This window comes from Carassius auratus, unplaced genomic scaffold, assembly GCF_003368295.1.
Source record: "Carassius auratus strain Wakin unplaced genomic scaffold, ASM336829v1 scaf_tig00215689, whole genome shotgun sequence".
Taxonomy (NCBI): domain Eukaryota; kingdom Metazoa; phylum Chordata; class Actinopteri; order Cypriniformes; family Cyprinidae; genus Carassius; species Carassius auratus.
In genome coordinates, this window is record NW_020528197.1 from 14,054 (window position 1) to 28,142 (window position 14,089).

The following is a 14,089-nucleotide window of genomic DNA, read 5'->3' on the forward strand; positions in this document are numbered from 1 at the left end:
TGTAATTAAAAATTGACATTATATATAATACCTTTCATATTTAATATGTCATTGAATTAAAATAAATGTTCGGAAAATAAATGGTATTATAATTAGTCGTATTTTCTTGCTTAAAAAAGAATTATGCCAGAAGTTAAATATTTGGAGTAACCAGTTTTTATCAGTATTATGGCAGCGATGTTTTGCTCGCAAACACAATCAAGGTTTTCAAGTTCACAAATGTTTTGACAAAAAAAAATCACTCAATGATCACAGCAATGTCCTCACTACGCAATGTTGTTTTTCCAGTACATGACCTCTGCGGTTGCAACACTCTATTTCGCAATAGTATAACGTTGCCAGATACTATCAGTGCTAATGACTGACCTTCCTTTGGACTCGCTGTTATGCATCACACTTGCACTGCATAACCTCAGGGATCCATATGTTGAAGAATATGCAGGAATCTGCTAAAGAATGGAATATCTCTTTCGCTGGCTGTGGATTTCTGATGGCTTACTACTGTGGAGTCTATGGCTGTTTATCTGAGCGGGCCCCTTTTTTCCTTAAAGAGGTGAAGAGGATTTGTGGGGCTTCATCTGGGGCTCTCATGGGTGCAATGCTAGTATGCCAAATGTCTCCAGGTATGTTTCAACAATCATTTCTAGTTTAAAAACTTCCCACAAATTGTAAAAGACGACAAATAAGGTGTGTTGAAGGCATTTGTCATTAATCCAAAAGATAGTTCTTTCACATTCACTGTTAAATGATAGTGAATAGTCTGAACATAATTCAGAAGACTCATTAATGGTAGAAAACCCCCTATTTCATTAATTTTGATGACTATTACATTGATTAATGTTGGTAGACCTAAAGGAAATTACATTTTGAAGCCAAATCCTGTGAAAATTTGCTGGAAATGTCTCGAGAGGCTCGGAGAGGCACTCTGGGGGCTGTGCATCCCTCCTTCGACCTGCTTAAGATAGTACGACACTTCCTAAATCGTGACCTGCCCGATGATGCCCACCTTGCTCGCCAGTGGACGGCTGTTTGTGTCACTCACACGAGTGTCAGATGGGACAAATGTGCTGGTGTCTGAGTTTGACAGTAAAGAAGATCTCGTTCAGGTGAACTCAACTACCTTTTGTTTCCTGCATTATGAATAGATAAGTGTTAAAGAGGATTTATGATTTACACTTTGCTCTCTGTCTGCAGGCTCTGATTTGTAGCTGCTTTTATCCACTGTACTGTGGTGTGATACCTCCAAGATATCATGGAATAGTATGTAGCCCAATACAGCCGTTTGACTGTATATTTTGATGATACATTCGCAATAATAGTCAGTTTTTTAAATCAATGCTCTCTTACTGAAATTTTATTCGTTTATTAATTAACTTTTTTTTTTTTGAAGTCTACGCTCATATTTGCAAAATAAAGTGTCGAAAAGGCTGCCGAGATAAAAAAAAAAAAAAAAAGAAAGGATAAGACTGAGAAAGTTTCTCCTGGTCATGTGACCTCAACGATTTTTTTTTTTCATTTATTGCAACAAAATTACAACCAAACAAGGTAAATGAACACATTTGCAAAAATATCCATAATTATTCAGACTTGGTTGAGCATAACCAAAATTATTTGACCTCAACGAGAGGCGACTAGCTCCGTGTAAATGAAAACAGTCTGTGCTACCTCGATGTACTTTTTTTTTTTTTTTTTTTTTCAAGATTATATTATTTTCTAATTAATTCTATTTTATTTAGTTAGTTATTAGAAATGCTAAATTAAAGTTTTCACCATTTTTAAATTTTTTCCCCATCTTATCTGTTTTCAGAGGTATGTAGACGGAGCATTGAGTGATAACATGCCGTTCTCTGGTCTAAGGAACACAATCACCATCTCGCCCTTCTCTGGAGAAAGTGACATCAGTCCTTATGGCAACCCTTTTTACTTTCATGACATATACTACAATAACGTCAGCATACACATCAACTTCATTAACGCACACCGAGTGGTCATTGCGTTTTTTCCTCCTGAAGCAGAGGTACATTTTGAATACTTGATTTTCAAAAACACACTTAGGCCCACATAACCTTGTTGTGGTGTTTCGTAAGGTCTTGGCTGAGATGTGTCAAAATGGATATAAGGATGCTTTCCTTTTTTTAAAAGAGAATGGTGAGTTGCCTCACACTCTTCTTGAAGATGGTATTTGGTGTAATTGTGTGGTTGTTAAGATCTAATATTGTTTAGCAGAACTCCTGAAGCTCACATCGTCGCTGTCAGAGCTGACCCTAATAGATGAATGGAAGAATATTCCAACATCTGAGAAATATATTAGTGATAACAAACTAAGAGTGACTGGGAATTCAAAAAATATCCTTCCAGAGTCCATCAAAAAAGGTAAGACAACAAATAACTTGCATCCAACCCAATGAACCAGTAAATCTAAAAGATTGTATGAGAAAAAAAAAAGATTTATATTTTTCACTTTCTCCAGTATTTTGTAAGGCTAGCATGAGGGAGGACGAAGAATTAAGATGTTCTCTCTCAGTGAAGCTGGTTTACTGTCTAATGTGGTGCATTTTGCCAGTGGAGATGGCATACATAATGCTTTTAAGGTATACATGTTAAAAATGAGTACGATTGAAATATCAAAGTCTGATTTCATGCTAAGACCCAGACTCTTTTTTAGGCTTGTTGAGTGCACTCCAGAGATGTGGTCATATCTGCTGTGGATGTGGCAGATGGTAATGAGAATAACTGGACAAATATTGAAGAATGCTTTCTCAAGGTTTTAAAGATATTACATAATAATCCAAATATTAAGTGTGAAGTCCCTAAACAAGAATTTCTGCCTTCCGTTGTTTACGCATTCAGAAATATCCAACTCTTCACCAGCACCACGTCTTCTTACATACACTGTGTAATTATTTTGTATAAAAAGGTTTCAATAACCAATTTTTATGTAATCACACCACTTTAACTTACCTAAATTGCCTCAAAATTAAAGACCTACCTTTTGTTTACAGTTTACAAGTTTTGTCTCACTAAAATATAATATCTAATAGTAATATGGAAATAAATTTACAAGTATGAATTAGCATAAGTGTATTTTAATGAACAAACAAGATAATCAAGTATACAGAAAGGGTAAAAAATAGTAGCACCAATTAAAAGCATGTGGATAAATCCATAAATTCTGGCATGTTTAGGATAATTTCCCTTATATAAACAGTCATACTGTGTTGTATTTTACAGTACTGAAGGCGGAGAGGTGGTTGTATACATTTCTTAAACCGTGATGCTGATGCTTCCTCATAACGAACACATTTAAAGATATTTTCAATGTACAGTCTTGCAGTGGCACCACAGAAGTTCATAGAAGTCCTTCCGACGTGTAAAAAGACCTCATTTGTCACATTATGATAGTATCAAAACATTATTTAAATGTTATCCTCACAGATATTATGTTTAAAATGTGAACTTTAAAAAGATTTGGGTAGTTACACTTAAAATTTTACTACATAAGCAAACAATACATCCCATCTAAAATATCAAATGATATAATAGTGAGTGCTCCTTGTGAACAAATCAAGTATCAGTCCCTGAAATCGCATAATGCAATAAACCAGTGCTCAGAACCTCGTACACTAAACTACCGAAAATAACGTCGATGACTATAAAACCACTAAAGTAAAAGATGAGTATATTCTCCAGTTCCATAGAAATGCTAATTCCTAAAAGGTCTAATTGAAATTCATAGTAAAAACTGTTCTTTTCTTTAATAAAGAGGCATTTGAGATGTCAAACGCCCCCAAATTGAAGTTTAGAGGTACAGTTTCTTTAAAAACACAGCAGCCATTGGATTCTCCTTGTGCAAGTTGGGCCACCTTCCATGATACTGTGATCTCCTCAAATCGGTCCTGAAATAATAACGTAACAGACTTGTCACAGCAACGCACAGGAGAAAGAAACCAATGCCCCAAAGACTCCTGGATTGGACTGAGAGAAGATAAGAGGCACAGCATCTCTGGAAGAGCACAGGAACCGACAGGCTTCGTCTGAAGTCCCTGAGAACGCTCCTTCTTCATACACCCCAGCTTTGGGCTTGAGAGGAGCTGCCGATGGCTGGGATCTGATCGGCAAAAGACTGCGTCATCCACTGACCGTCCTGAACCTGTCCGACCGCGTTTGGATCCGTAGGCGCCTTCTCCACTGTGTCAGCTGGAACACAAAAATTGGTTTGTAGCATCTGAAGACCCCTTTGACTTCCACTGTATGGACAAAAAGTTCCACAGAAGAAAGATGGTACCAACCTTTCTCCTCAGATGTGGAGAAGCTACAATATCCATTGCTTTGGCCTCCTTCAGGTACGAGTTCTCCATATGCTCCTCCGAAAGCGGTCTCATAACCAGGATCATACTGCTCTTCCTTGATAGCCATCCTCTTAGCGTCCTCTGTAAGACAGAAGAAAGAAAGTGGTCAAGTACTGTTTATAATTGTGTACATCAGGAGGGCAATCATAATCGGTCTGCTTGTACCTTTGGCCAGGCCGAGATCAAATGAGTAGTTGACTTCTTCGATCTCCTTGGGCTTTGCAACACCCTTCAGCTGATCTCGGAGCTCTCTCAGCTTGATGTAAAAATGCACTTTGTCCTGAGCACGTGGGAACTGAGCACAGCGGGCGCTGGAGGAGGGCATCAGGTACAACGCCTACAGAAAACAGTTATTTACAGCATATGACTCATATCTGACCAAAAGTAGCTTTTTTCATGAGGTGAACCAAAAATGTGTTTTTATTTCATTTTACCGTCTCAGAGTCAGGAACCCTGTGAGGCTGTAGGCCAAATTCAAGTGTTTTTGGCTTCTTCCCAAATATCTCCCTACAGAACATTTCATATATACCTAAAACAAGAGATATTGTTAAATGCACACCTTCATATCTGTTTGCATTCTGTACTTGTGTTCGAATACTTACATTTTCCATTAAAAACTGCTATGAGTGGCTTGAATTTCTTTATCTTTTCCACTAAGATTTTACCACCTTCTCGAAGCTCCTTGCTGCAGAAGGTGATGAGTAAAACAGCTTAGATGAGAGGAACATCACTATTTCCAGTAAAGAATGAAAGTGGAGTGACAATCTAACACACCTAGAGAGATCTTTGCTTCCCGGTGTCGCCCTCGCTACCATATTTGTGAAGCCGATGCTGTATTTCTCAGGCAAACTCTGATCATCCATGTGATTTAGCAGCTTCTCTGTGAATCCAGACAGGAACAGACACTTCCCTAAAAGATTGACAAGAACGCTTCTAGTTTAATCATTGAAAGATTAGAGATTTTAAACCATTTTTTTAAATTAATATATTACAGATTTTTTATATATATTATGCTGCATAATTAATTAGGTTATTTTATATTAAAGTATTTTTAAACATAAATGTTATTTTATAATATTTCTGCAATTATTATATTAATAAAATATTTTTATATTTGTGCAACCACCTTAAAATGTTAAAATAATTTTATATTAATTTATTAATAATACTAATAATAACAATACTAATAGCATATAAGTATAATATTATATTAATAAAGAAATAATATTAAATACCTCTATATTGAAAGATAATAATGTCAACATAACCGTTTTGAACAATTTCTTTTCAAAATTATGAATAAAAGGTCTTTATAATATTTGTTCTTGAATCATTTCTTTAATATTATAATATTTTATTTATATAGTCAACATATTAACCTTTAGAATCTCTTTATATTTGTAAACAACCTTTGATATTAATATATTAAACACGACTAAATATTAATATTTGATCGCATCCAAAATAAAAGTTTTTGTTTCCATGGCATGTGTACATGTATAAATATATATTAATGCACACACATACATGTATAGATTTAAGAAAGGTGCATGTGTGTATATACTCATATTTATATATATGATTTATATTATGTAAATATACAATTCACATTTCTTAAATATATAAATGCATGCGTGTGCATTTATGTATGCACATTGCACATTTAAATATACGTATCATGTAAACAAACTTATTCTGGATGCAATTAATCGATATGACAGCCCTACAATAGATTTATAATAGCAATTATATAAATTAAAAGTAATAGACCAACAACAAAATCTCTTTTACATTAAACCATAATATATCAATAGAGAAGAGTAGAATTGTTGTCTACTTACAAAAATGGTTTCCTGGTCCAGGAAACCATCTTCCAATGTAGGCCGCCATCAACCCTGGATTAATTCCGATCTGTATCATAAAAATAAGATTAATTTCAGTCATTTGGGTTCAATGCCCTCTTTGGTTTAACATTCTTCATTGTTACAAGGCAACTTCAGAGAAAAGCCATACAAACTTACAATGACATAGTCCAGATTGGGGATAAGAATGTCAGGCAGTGTTTTCTTCATGACTTCCTCCTCCGACATGCCCTTAAAGCGATCGACTTTCCTCTTGACTTTCTTGAAGGTTTCGTCAATCTTCTCCTGTCCTTCAGCTGATGGGGCCTCCTTGGCTTTTTTGGGTTTGGGTCCAGGTTTGGCTTTGGCTTTAGGTTCTTTGCTCGCTGGCCTTCCTCGCTTTCCTTTAGCAGGTGCTTAAACGGGGGGGAAACAAACACTTTAAATAAAAGCAGCATGGGAGAATGTATTCAGTCTGCTGAGCTCAGTTCTAATGCTTGAAAACACACACTCCTGGATAACTACCTTTCTGTGCAGCCGCAGGCTCCAGTTGGGCGGCATCCTCTGGGTGTACAGGCATCTGCTGCATGCCTCCATCTTCTCTGCGTCCCTCCATCATAAAACCAGCATTACCGTTAGCCATGTGAGGATACTGAGCCTGAAGGGTCTGCAGATGCTGCTGAGCTGACTGAACCCTAGTTCAGAAATGAAACAGGGACTGACTGAGTTGTCAGTCCAACTTAGACTTCTGTAGAAAAAAGTCAATTTTAAAAGTACGTTTAATAAGATGCAAAATAGAGATTGTTAATTGGTTTGACCAATATTCTGGACCAAAGAAGTGAAGTCATGATTAACCCAACACTGTGCATTTAACAGAAAACAGTGGTGTTTACAGGTAAAGTAACTTTCCATAATTACTCCTTCAATTAACAAGAAAAACATTTAAGAATTAAATAATACGAAAAGATTAAAATGCATTTGGAACTATTTAGATCGCATATTTCCCTTTGCATAAATATAAAATTGAAATACATTCACAACCATATAGATTGCAAAACTTATATAATGCCATGATAATACTAATGATGTATTTTTTTTTTATTATTTAACTACAATATATTTTATAATGACTATGAAGCTTGTAATATTTCTTCAAATAAATATATAAAATGAAAATACTAGAAATTATACATCACTTAACTGACACTTCAACATAATAACTGCATCTCCTTTACATCGGAGATTGTCTTATCTAAAGCAGGTGCAACTTCCATAAAGAGTTACTGAGTTATACTATAATCACTTGAGAAGTCAAGTCAAGTCATTCATGCAACCCTGCAAAAAGAACACATTAATAATTGCAAGAACACATCAGTTTTTAAAACAAACACAAGTGGCAAAACCTTGGCAGATTCTTCTTCATGTAAGCCGGCCAGTAACTTGTTATTGTTGCTTGTTTCGTGCATGGCGGTACAGACTGGTTAGTAGCATTCAAAAACAAACTAAAATGCTGATAGTTATTATAACAGCATAAGAAAACCAGTGGGATCGTAATTAATCGTGGCGCCAATCGACGACATTTGGGGACACTCACCATTGTTGGAGGTATTCCGAGGGGGCATGAGGCAAAGATCCATAGAGCCTTTCATCCATCTCTAAAGGATTTACTCAAATAAATCAATATTGGTGTTCATTTCAACAGCAATTTCAAGTGGTATTCTCACAGGAGAATATTTTTAACTAGCCCCTTTTACTTCTATTTTATAGTTTTATAATAAAAGATTCAATTATACGTAAATGCAATTTTAAATTAAGTGAATATCAAAACATACCCAGCCTAGTCTGGCTTAAGTGTATACACCAGATCAGAAAAGGTTCTGTGATCTGGATTTGTTAACATACTCCACGTAAACACCCAACATCTCACTCTTACTATTTAGACACATCCAGTAATTTAAACTGCGGTACTAAGAAAACTACGTTAATCTGAATTTAGTAATTACATATTAATTCAGAAGGACAAATGCAGGTAAACGGCTAAGATCCTTTTATTTTACATAAACATAAAAACCATATGTGCTACTGTTAGCATGTTCGGCTAATACTGGCAATACTGCAAATTCATTGAGCACAATGAATGATGGTCGCTAGCTAACAGAGCAGAGCGCTTCTATCAGAATAACATGCATTAACATTGCGTAATTAATCCAATTAAGGTTTATTGGTTAAATATATACATACCGTTGTGATATGATTAGAACGATAATCCACTGAAATGTTGTTTTTTCTCGTTTTAGGAACAAAACCGGTGAAAGCAACAAAGACGAGACCAACAGCGAGAAATCAATTTGACAGTGGAGCGTACCAAAAGCACCAGTACTAGGGGCGTCTGTCTCTTAAATTATATTTAAAAAGGAAACAAAAAAATCAGAAATTACGTTTTGATGTTTAGTATTTTAAATGTAAAACTAAAAACCTACCGAAGGCTTTTAGTTTTATCTTAAATTCATCATGGAGATGAAAAACTGCACCCCTCTAAAGTTAGTAGTATGACCTCCGTCTCCTGTGACATTTAAACGCTCCAGAGCGTGCTTCCTATTGGCTGCGCTTCAGTAAATAAAATACGCCCGTTTCCTGTTTAGCAAACGTCAAAATAAAGATCTTAAATACCTACGTTAAATACGTAGTTCGGTTGTTGCTATTTGCATTTTGCAAAATATATTTCTCCGTTGATCTCTCAACATCGAACATTATAGTCGCTGCTTTTATTTCAGACGTATTAGAAAGGTATGTATTTTAATTTTAATTGTGACAATAACGAATACACATAGCTTTATTTGGCCCTTAGTAATACATACATATAAAACATAAAATACAACTTACAAAGTGACATACGTAGTACATAATTATAGTTATTATGATGTAACAGGTATACATGGTACTAAACAGTTATGCATACTGATTGCAAATTAACAAAACACAATTCTAAAAAGTCTAAAAATAGCATTCAGAATGAGGTAAATTGAGTGATCAGTTTTCAATAAGCACCATAACTTGGGACTGAGCATGCCATCTGCAATACTACTATAAATCCATGCATTGAGGACATGCACAGTGATAAACCTCTTCCAGAGTCCAGCCGTGGATTCCATTAGGAATTTGTTGCACTGAAATACTCATATAAAAAAAAAAAGAAAAAAAACCAACAACATGTGAATGTGAAAACATTTAAATATCACGCAAAAACACATACCTTCAGCTAATGGGAATACACATTACCAATCAAAAGTCTGGGTAAGATTTCTTTTTAAAGAAAGTCGTCTCTTATGCTCACAAAGGCTGCATTTATTTGACCCAAAATACAGTTAAAACAGTGATATTGTGAAATATTATTACAATTTAAAATATATTAATGAATATATTTTAAAATGTAATCCATTCCAGTGATGCAAAGCTGAATTTTCAGCATCGTAACTCCAGTCTTCAGTCTCACATGATCCTTCAGAAATCATTCTTATATGAAGATTTGCTGCTCAAGTAACATTTCCTATTATTTTGAATGTAGACAAGTGAAAAAAACAATGCTGCTTAACATTTTTTTGTGTTCAAATGAACAGTATTTGTTTGAAATGCATACTTGCTGAATAGAAGTATTAATTTCTTTTACTAACCCCAAACCTTTGAACTGTAGTTTATGACTGAAGTTTCTTTAAAAGGATAAAAATAGAGGCACAAAATTAACAAATGTCTCAATCAGAAAGTCATTCACCCTTTACGCACTGAGATCACAAAAATTAAATAATTCAGGTAACAACTCCGAATCAATCACTCAGAAACAGGCAAACACATAAAAAAATTAAATAAAACAATAATAAAAAAAAAGTTCAGTTGGTCCTTTTCTCAGGCTGTTCAGTTGCTGTTGCTACATCTGATGTCTGGAATCTGGTCTGCAAACGGCTGCATTGTCCAACGGTTGTCCGGTACCTGGTCTAAAGAATTTTGACTATTATTACAAGCACCTAACACAAAACTGTTTATATTCTTTGCGCACACGATATTTATAAACCTGTGTCTGTCGAAGGATGGACCCCAAATGCTTGCGGTGTGTGCTGCTGTGATCCATGGGCACAAGTTTCCTCATATCCAGGGTCATGCTGCTCTTCTTTGATTGACTGTCTTTTGGCATCCTCTAGAATAAACAATGACAAAAGGCATGACTGGTTAACAACTTCTATTTTTGAACAAAACAAAACCGGCTTTCAATTGTGAAAGTCTTCACCTTTGGCCAGAGGCAGATCAAATGTGTAGCTTGTCTCTTGGATCTCTTGAGTCTTCACCACTCCCTTCATCTGATCCCTGAGCTCCTTTAACTTGATGAAGAAGTGCACTTTGTCTTGAGCACGAGGAAACTGGGCACAGCGTGGGCTTGATGATGGCATCAGATAGCAAACCTGAACAATAGAAGCTCATATCTAATCAATATGCAACTATAAACAGGAACATTTAACCATCAAGAAAGAAGCTCGTACCGTCTCAGTTTCCGGCACTTTGTAAGGCTGCAATCCGAACTCTAAGTTCTTTGCCTTTACTCCGAAAATCTCCTTGCAAAATGTTTCGTAAATACCTGAAATATCAAACAGGATTAACTTTCATCATAAATATGTGTTTAGAATAGCAAATCGACGACTTACATTTTCCATTGAACACAGCGATTAAAGGTCTGTACATCTGGAGCTTTTCCAGAAGCTGGTGGCCACCTTCACGGATCTCTTTGCTGCAAACCAACACTCAAGATATTCAAATGTATTCATATCACGCACTTCCTTGGGCATAAAGCTTATTTTTAAGGTGTGGTCTCATTAGCAAGATGTTGGAGAAATTATCCTTGTTTCAGACTTTGCAAAAAGGACCAATCTCTGTTGTCAATAGTTTCTCAAAGCATGAAGCTTTGCTCGCACAGAAGTCACCTATAAAACCAAGCCACTTGAATATGTTGACAAACCTGCTTGGGGAAATCTTTCACCCTCACATGAAATGAGTGAAATCTGTTTGCAAAATTTAGCTGAATAACCGTAAATGTGACCACACCTTTCACACGGATCATGTAAATGTTAAAGTCTTACTTTGATAGGTCTTTACTCCCAGGTGTTGTCCTCTCCACCATATTTGTGAAACCAATGCCATAGCGTTCAGGAAGCGTCTGATCATGCATGTGGTTGAGCTGTTCATCAGTCAGCCCAGAAAGAAACAGGCATTTCCCTATGAGACATTCAACAAACAATCAAAAGACGAGCATAAATATAAATATCCTTTACAAAAAAACAATAAGCTGCATAAAACATACAAAAGTGGTTCCCAGGATTTGGATAATGCCTTCCCTTGTAGGCCTGACAAGAGTCCAGGATTGATGCCGATCTGTAAAAGTAGCATTGAGAATAAGTATTAATTCAGATTAATTTTAAAATCCATAATTATGAATATATAAATACAAATACATTTAAAATAGTTAGGTCCATATATATTTGGACACATATTCAGCTCTGTATGTCATCAGAACAGAATTAAAAATTCAAATTCAAGGTATTGAACAAAAATATAAACATAGACACTCCCCCCATTTTCAGGGGCTCACATGTAACAGGACCATATAATCATAAATAAAATGTTAATTGTTAATATTTTGTTGAGAATCCTTCGCGGACAATGACTGCCTCAAGTCTGGAACTCATGAACATCAGCAGAGACTGGGTTCCTCCTTTGTGCTTTGTCGGGTCTTTCTGCTTATAGTTTTGTCTTCAGCAAGCCACAAGCCTGCTCAGTCGGGTTGAGATCCATTTAAGATTTGGCCATTTAAGAATATTCAACTTATTTACTTTCAAATCTCCTGGGTTGCTTTTGCTTTACGTTTTGGTTCATCGTCCATTTGTACTATGAAGTGCCATCCAATCAACTTTGCTGCATTTGACTGAATCTGGGCAGAAAGTATATCCCTGTACACTTCAGAATTCATCCGGCTTGCCTCTCATCATCAGTAAACACCAGTAACCAAGTGCCACTGGAAACCATGCACGCTCATGGCATCACACTGCTCCCACCATTTTTCACTGATGATCTTGAATGCTTTAGATCATGAGCTGTTCCAAGCCTTCTCCAATCATCCCTAATGTTTCATTTGTATGGAGAGCTCCTTTGACCATGTGACATGGGTTCACAGCAACAGCTTCTAAATGTAAATGGCACACTAAGACCTCAACTCCAGACCTTTTACCTGCTTAACTGATGTGGGAATAATGAAAGAGCAGCCATGAAACAGCTGTGAAACATTGTGCCTGTGTCCAAATATATATGGACTGTACACATGTACTTAATTTATAGAAGACATAGAAACCAGAAACTTACAATCAGCATGTCAAGATTATGTGTGATGATGTCTGGAAGCTTTTTAGCCATGACTTCCTCCACTGACATCCCGTTGAACCGATCTAGCGTCCTTTTTGCTTTCTTGGCAGACTCTTCAGCTTCAGTCCTCTCCTTTCCTTCACCTTTTGGAGGCCTTCCCCTTTTCTTTCCTTTTGCTGGAGTCGTCGGAAGGGCTGCAAACCAGATGTTTAATAAGCTGCAGAAACGTCCCAGTTAAATGTACCGTGAGGACGCAAAAGCTCATACCTGGTGGTTGGGCAGAGAGTTGATGATGCTGTTGAGGTTGATCCGGATATGGATCTTGATGCACTGAAAGATCAGTCATGATTTTGTCCTCCACAGGTCTCTCTGTGTATTGGACGGCATTAAGCATCTGGTGGTACTGTGGCACCTGCTCTGCCTGGTACTGCTGAGTATTGGTTTGATACCTGAGAAAACAAAATTACAAAGACAAAGACACTGCACTTACTTCTAAACCTACGACGATAATCTGATCTTTTTCTTGTCAGTGTTTACACATTTACCATACACCTTCATATCCCATTTTGAAAGCATTTGTTGGTATACACATCACTCATTTATTTATTTAAAACATAAGAAAGCAACTCTTTTGGGATCTTTTGGGGCTGGGCAAACTCACCAGTACTGAAGATAATCCATATCGGCCGTCAGAGATGAATACTGCCTTTCTTCCATCTTAACTGGTGGTCTTACTTTAATAGATTAATATTCATGTTTATGTTACTGATATGCCAGCTGGTAAACCACACCTCCCTTTGTTTAATCCTCTGCTACTATCCTATTTTCATTATGCTTAGCTTATCAATTAAACGTCACAGGATAATTTAAAACACTAATTTGATCTAAAAACATACATATTTCAAAAACTTCTACCTCTGTTATGAGCAGAACTGTAGGATATAGCTAACTAGCTCGTTACACTCAATAAGCTAAGAGCTGTGTGTGGACCATTGACGGAATACAAGCATTAAAATCACTCGTTTCTTCAAATACAGATATAATTTTCTTCGTTAGGATTATAAATCTTACCTGCCATATATATTCTTCAGACCTTTTCTGGCACATTTGAGTATTTTACTGCAGTAAAAGCTAAACGATGCTACACATGATGAATGCAGCCGGTGTAAGTACAAATATCAACAAAGGTAAAGGCTAAATTCAAAATAAAAGTCATTATCTCAATGCAGGGTGAAACGATATAGTTACATAGTTTCTGGATTCAAAGCTTTTATTTTTTTTATCTAATTATTAAAGATGGTGATTTGAAATGAACAAGGTAAAACATTAATACGAGCTACTATTGGTGCCGAATTTAAATCCATACTTTTATACAATACATTTCTAATGGCTGGCTTCACATTGTTGGACTCGACCATTATTTTCAAAGGAGGGTTCGCATTTTTCACTTTATACAATTTTTTTATGAAACACATCTTATGGCGTGCTTGAATTGCCGAT

The 14,089-nt window shown here is 36.0% G+C and overlaps 1 protein-coding gene and 2 pseudogenes across 3 annotated transcripts; 1 reads left to right on the forward strand and 2 right to left on the reverse strand.

The window, feature by feature from the left end:
* Positions 1 to 346: 346 nt before the first annotated feature.
* LOC113095311 (patatin-like phospholipase domain-containing protein 2) lies at positions 347 to 3,580 on the forward strand (annotated as a pseudogene).
* Positions 3,581 to 3,831: 251 nt separating this feature from the next.
* Positions 3,832 to 8,633, reverse strand: LOC113095310 (G/T mismatch-specific thymine DNA glycosylase-like). 3 transcript variants are annotated; one of them, XM_026260881.1, is made up of 11 exons: positions 8,432 to 8,633; positions 7,785 to 7,845; positions 6,716 to 6,885; positions 6,371 to 6,606; positions 6,191 to 6,260; positions 5,124 to 5,259; positions 4,952 to 5,034; positions 4,784 to 4,878; positions 4,515 to 4,686; positions 4,290 to 4,430; positions 3,832 to 4,197 (listed from the first exon to the last, which is right to left on the reverse strand). In XM_026260881.1, exons 2-11 carry the CDS (start codon positions 7,841 to 7,843, stop codon positions 4,061 to 4,063), a joined length of 1,299 nt encoding a protein of 432 aa, XP_026116666.1. In that variant the 5' UTR covers positions 7,844 to 7,845; positions 8,432 to 8,633; the 3' UTR covers positions 3,832 to 4,060. The 3 variants fall into 3 exon arrangements, with proteins under 3 accessions (XP_026116666.1, XP_026116667.1, XP_026116669.1); XM_026260882.1 differs by lacking the exon at positions 7,785 to 7,845 and having other exon boundaries at positions 8,432 to 8,632; XM_026260884.1 differs by lacking the exon at positions 8,432 to 8,633 and having other exon boundaries at positions 6,716 to 6,938; positions 7,785 to 7,829.
* A 1,405-nt stretch (positions 8,634 to 10,038) lies between these two features.
* LOC113095312 (G/T mismatch-specific thymine DNA glycosylase-like) lies at positions 10,039 to 14,056 on the reverse strand (annotated as a pseudogene).
* Between the last annotated feature and the right edge of the window lie 33 nt (positions 14,057 to 14,089).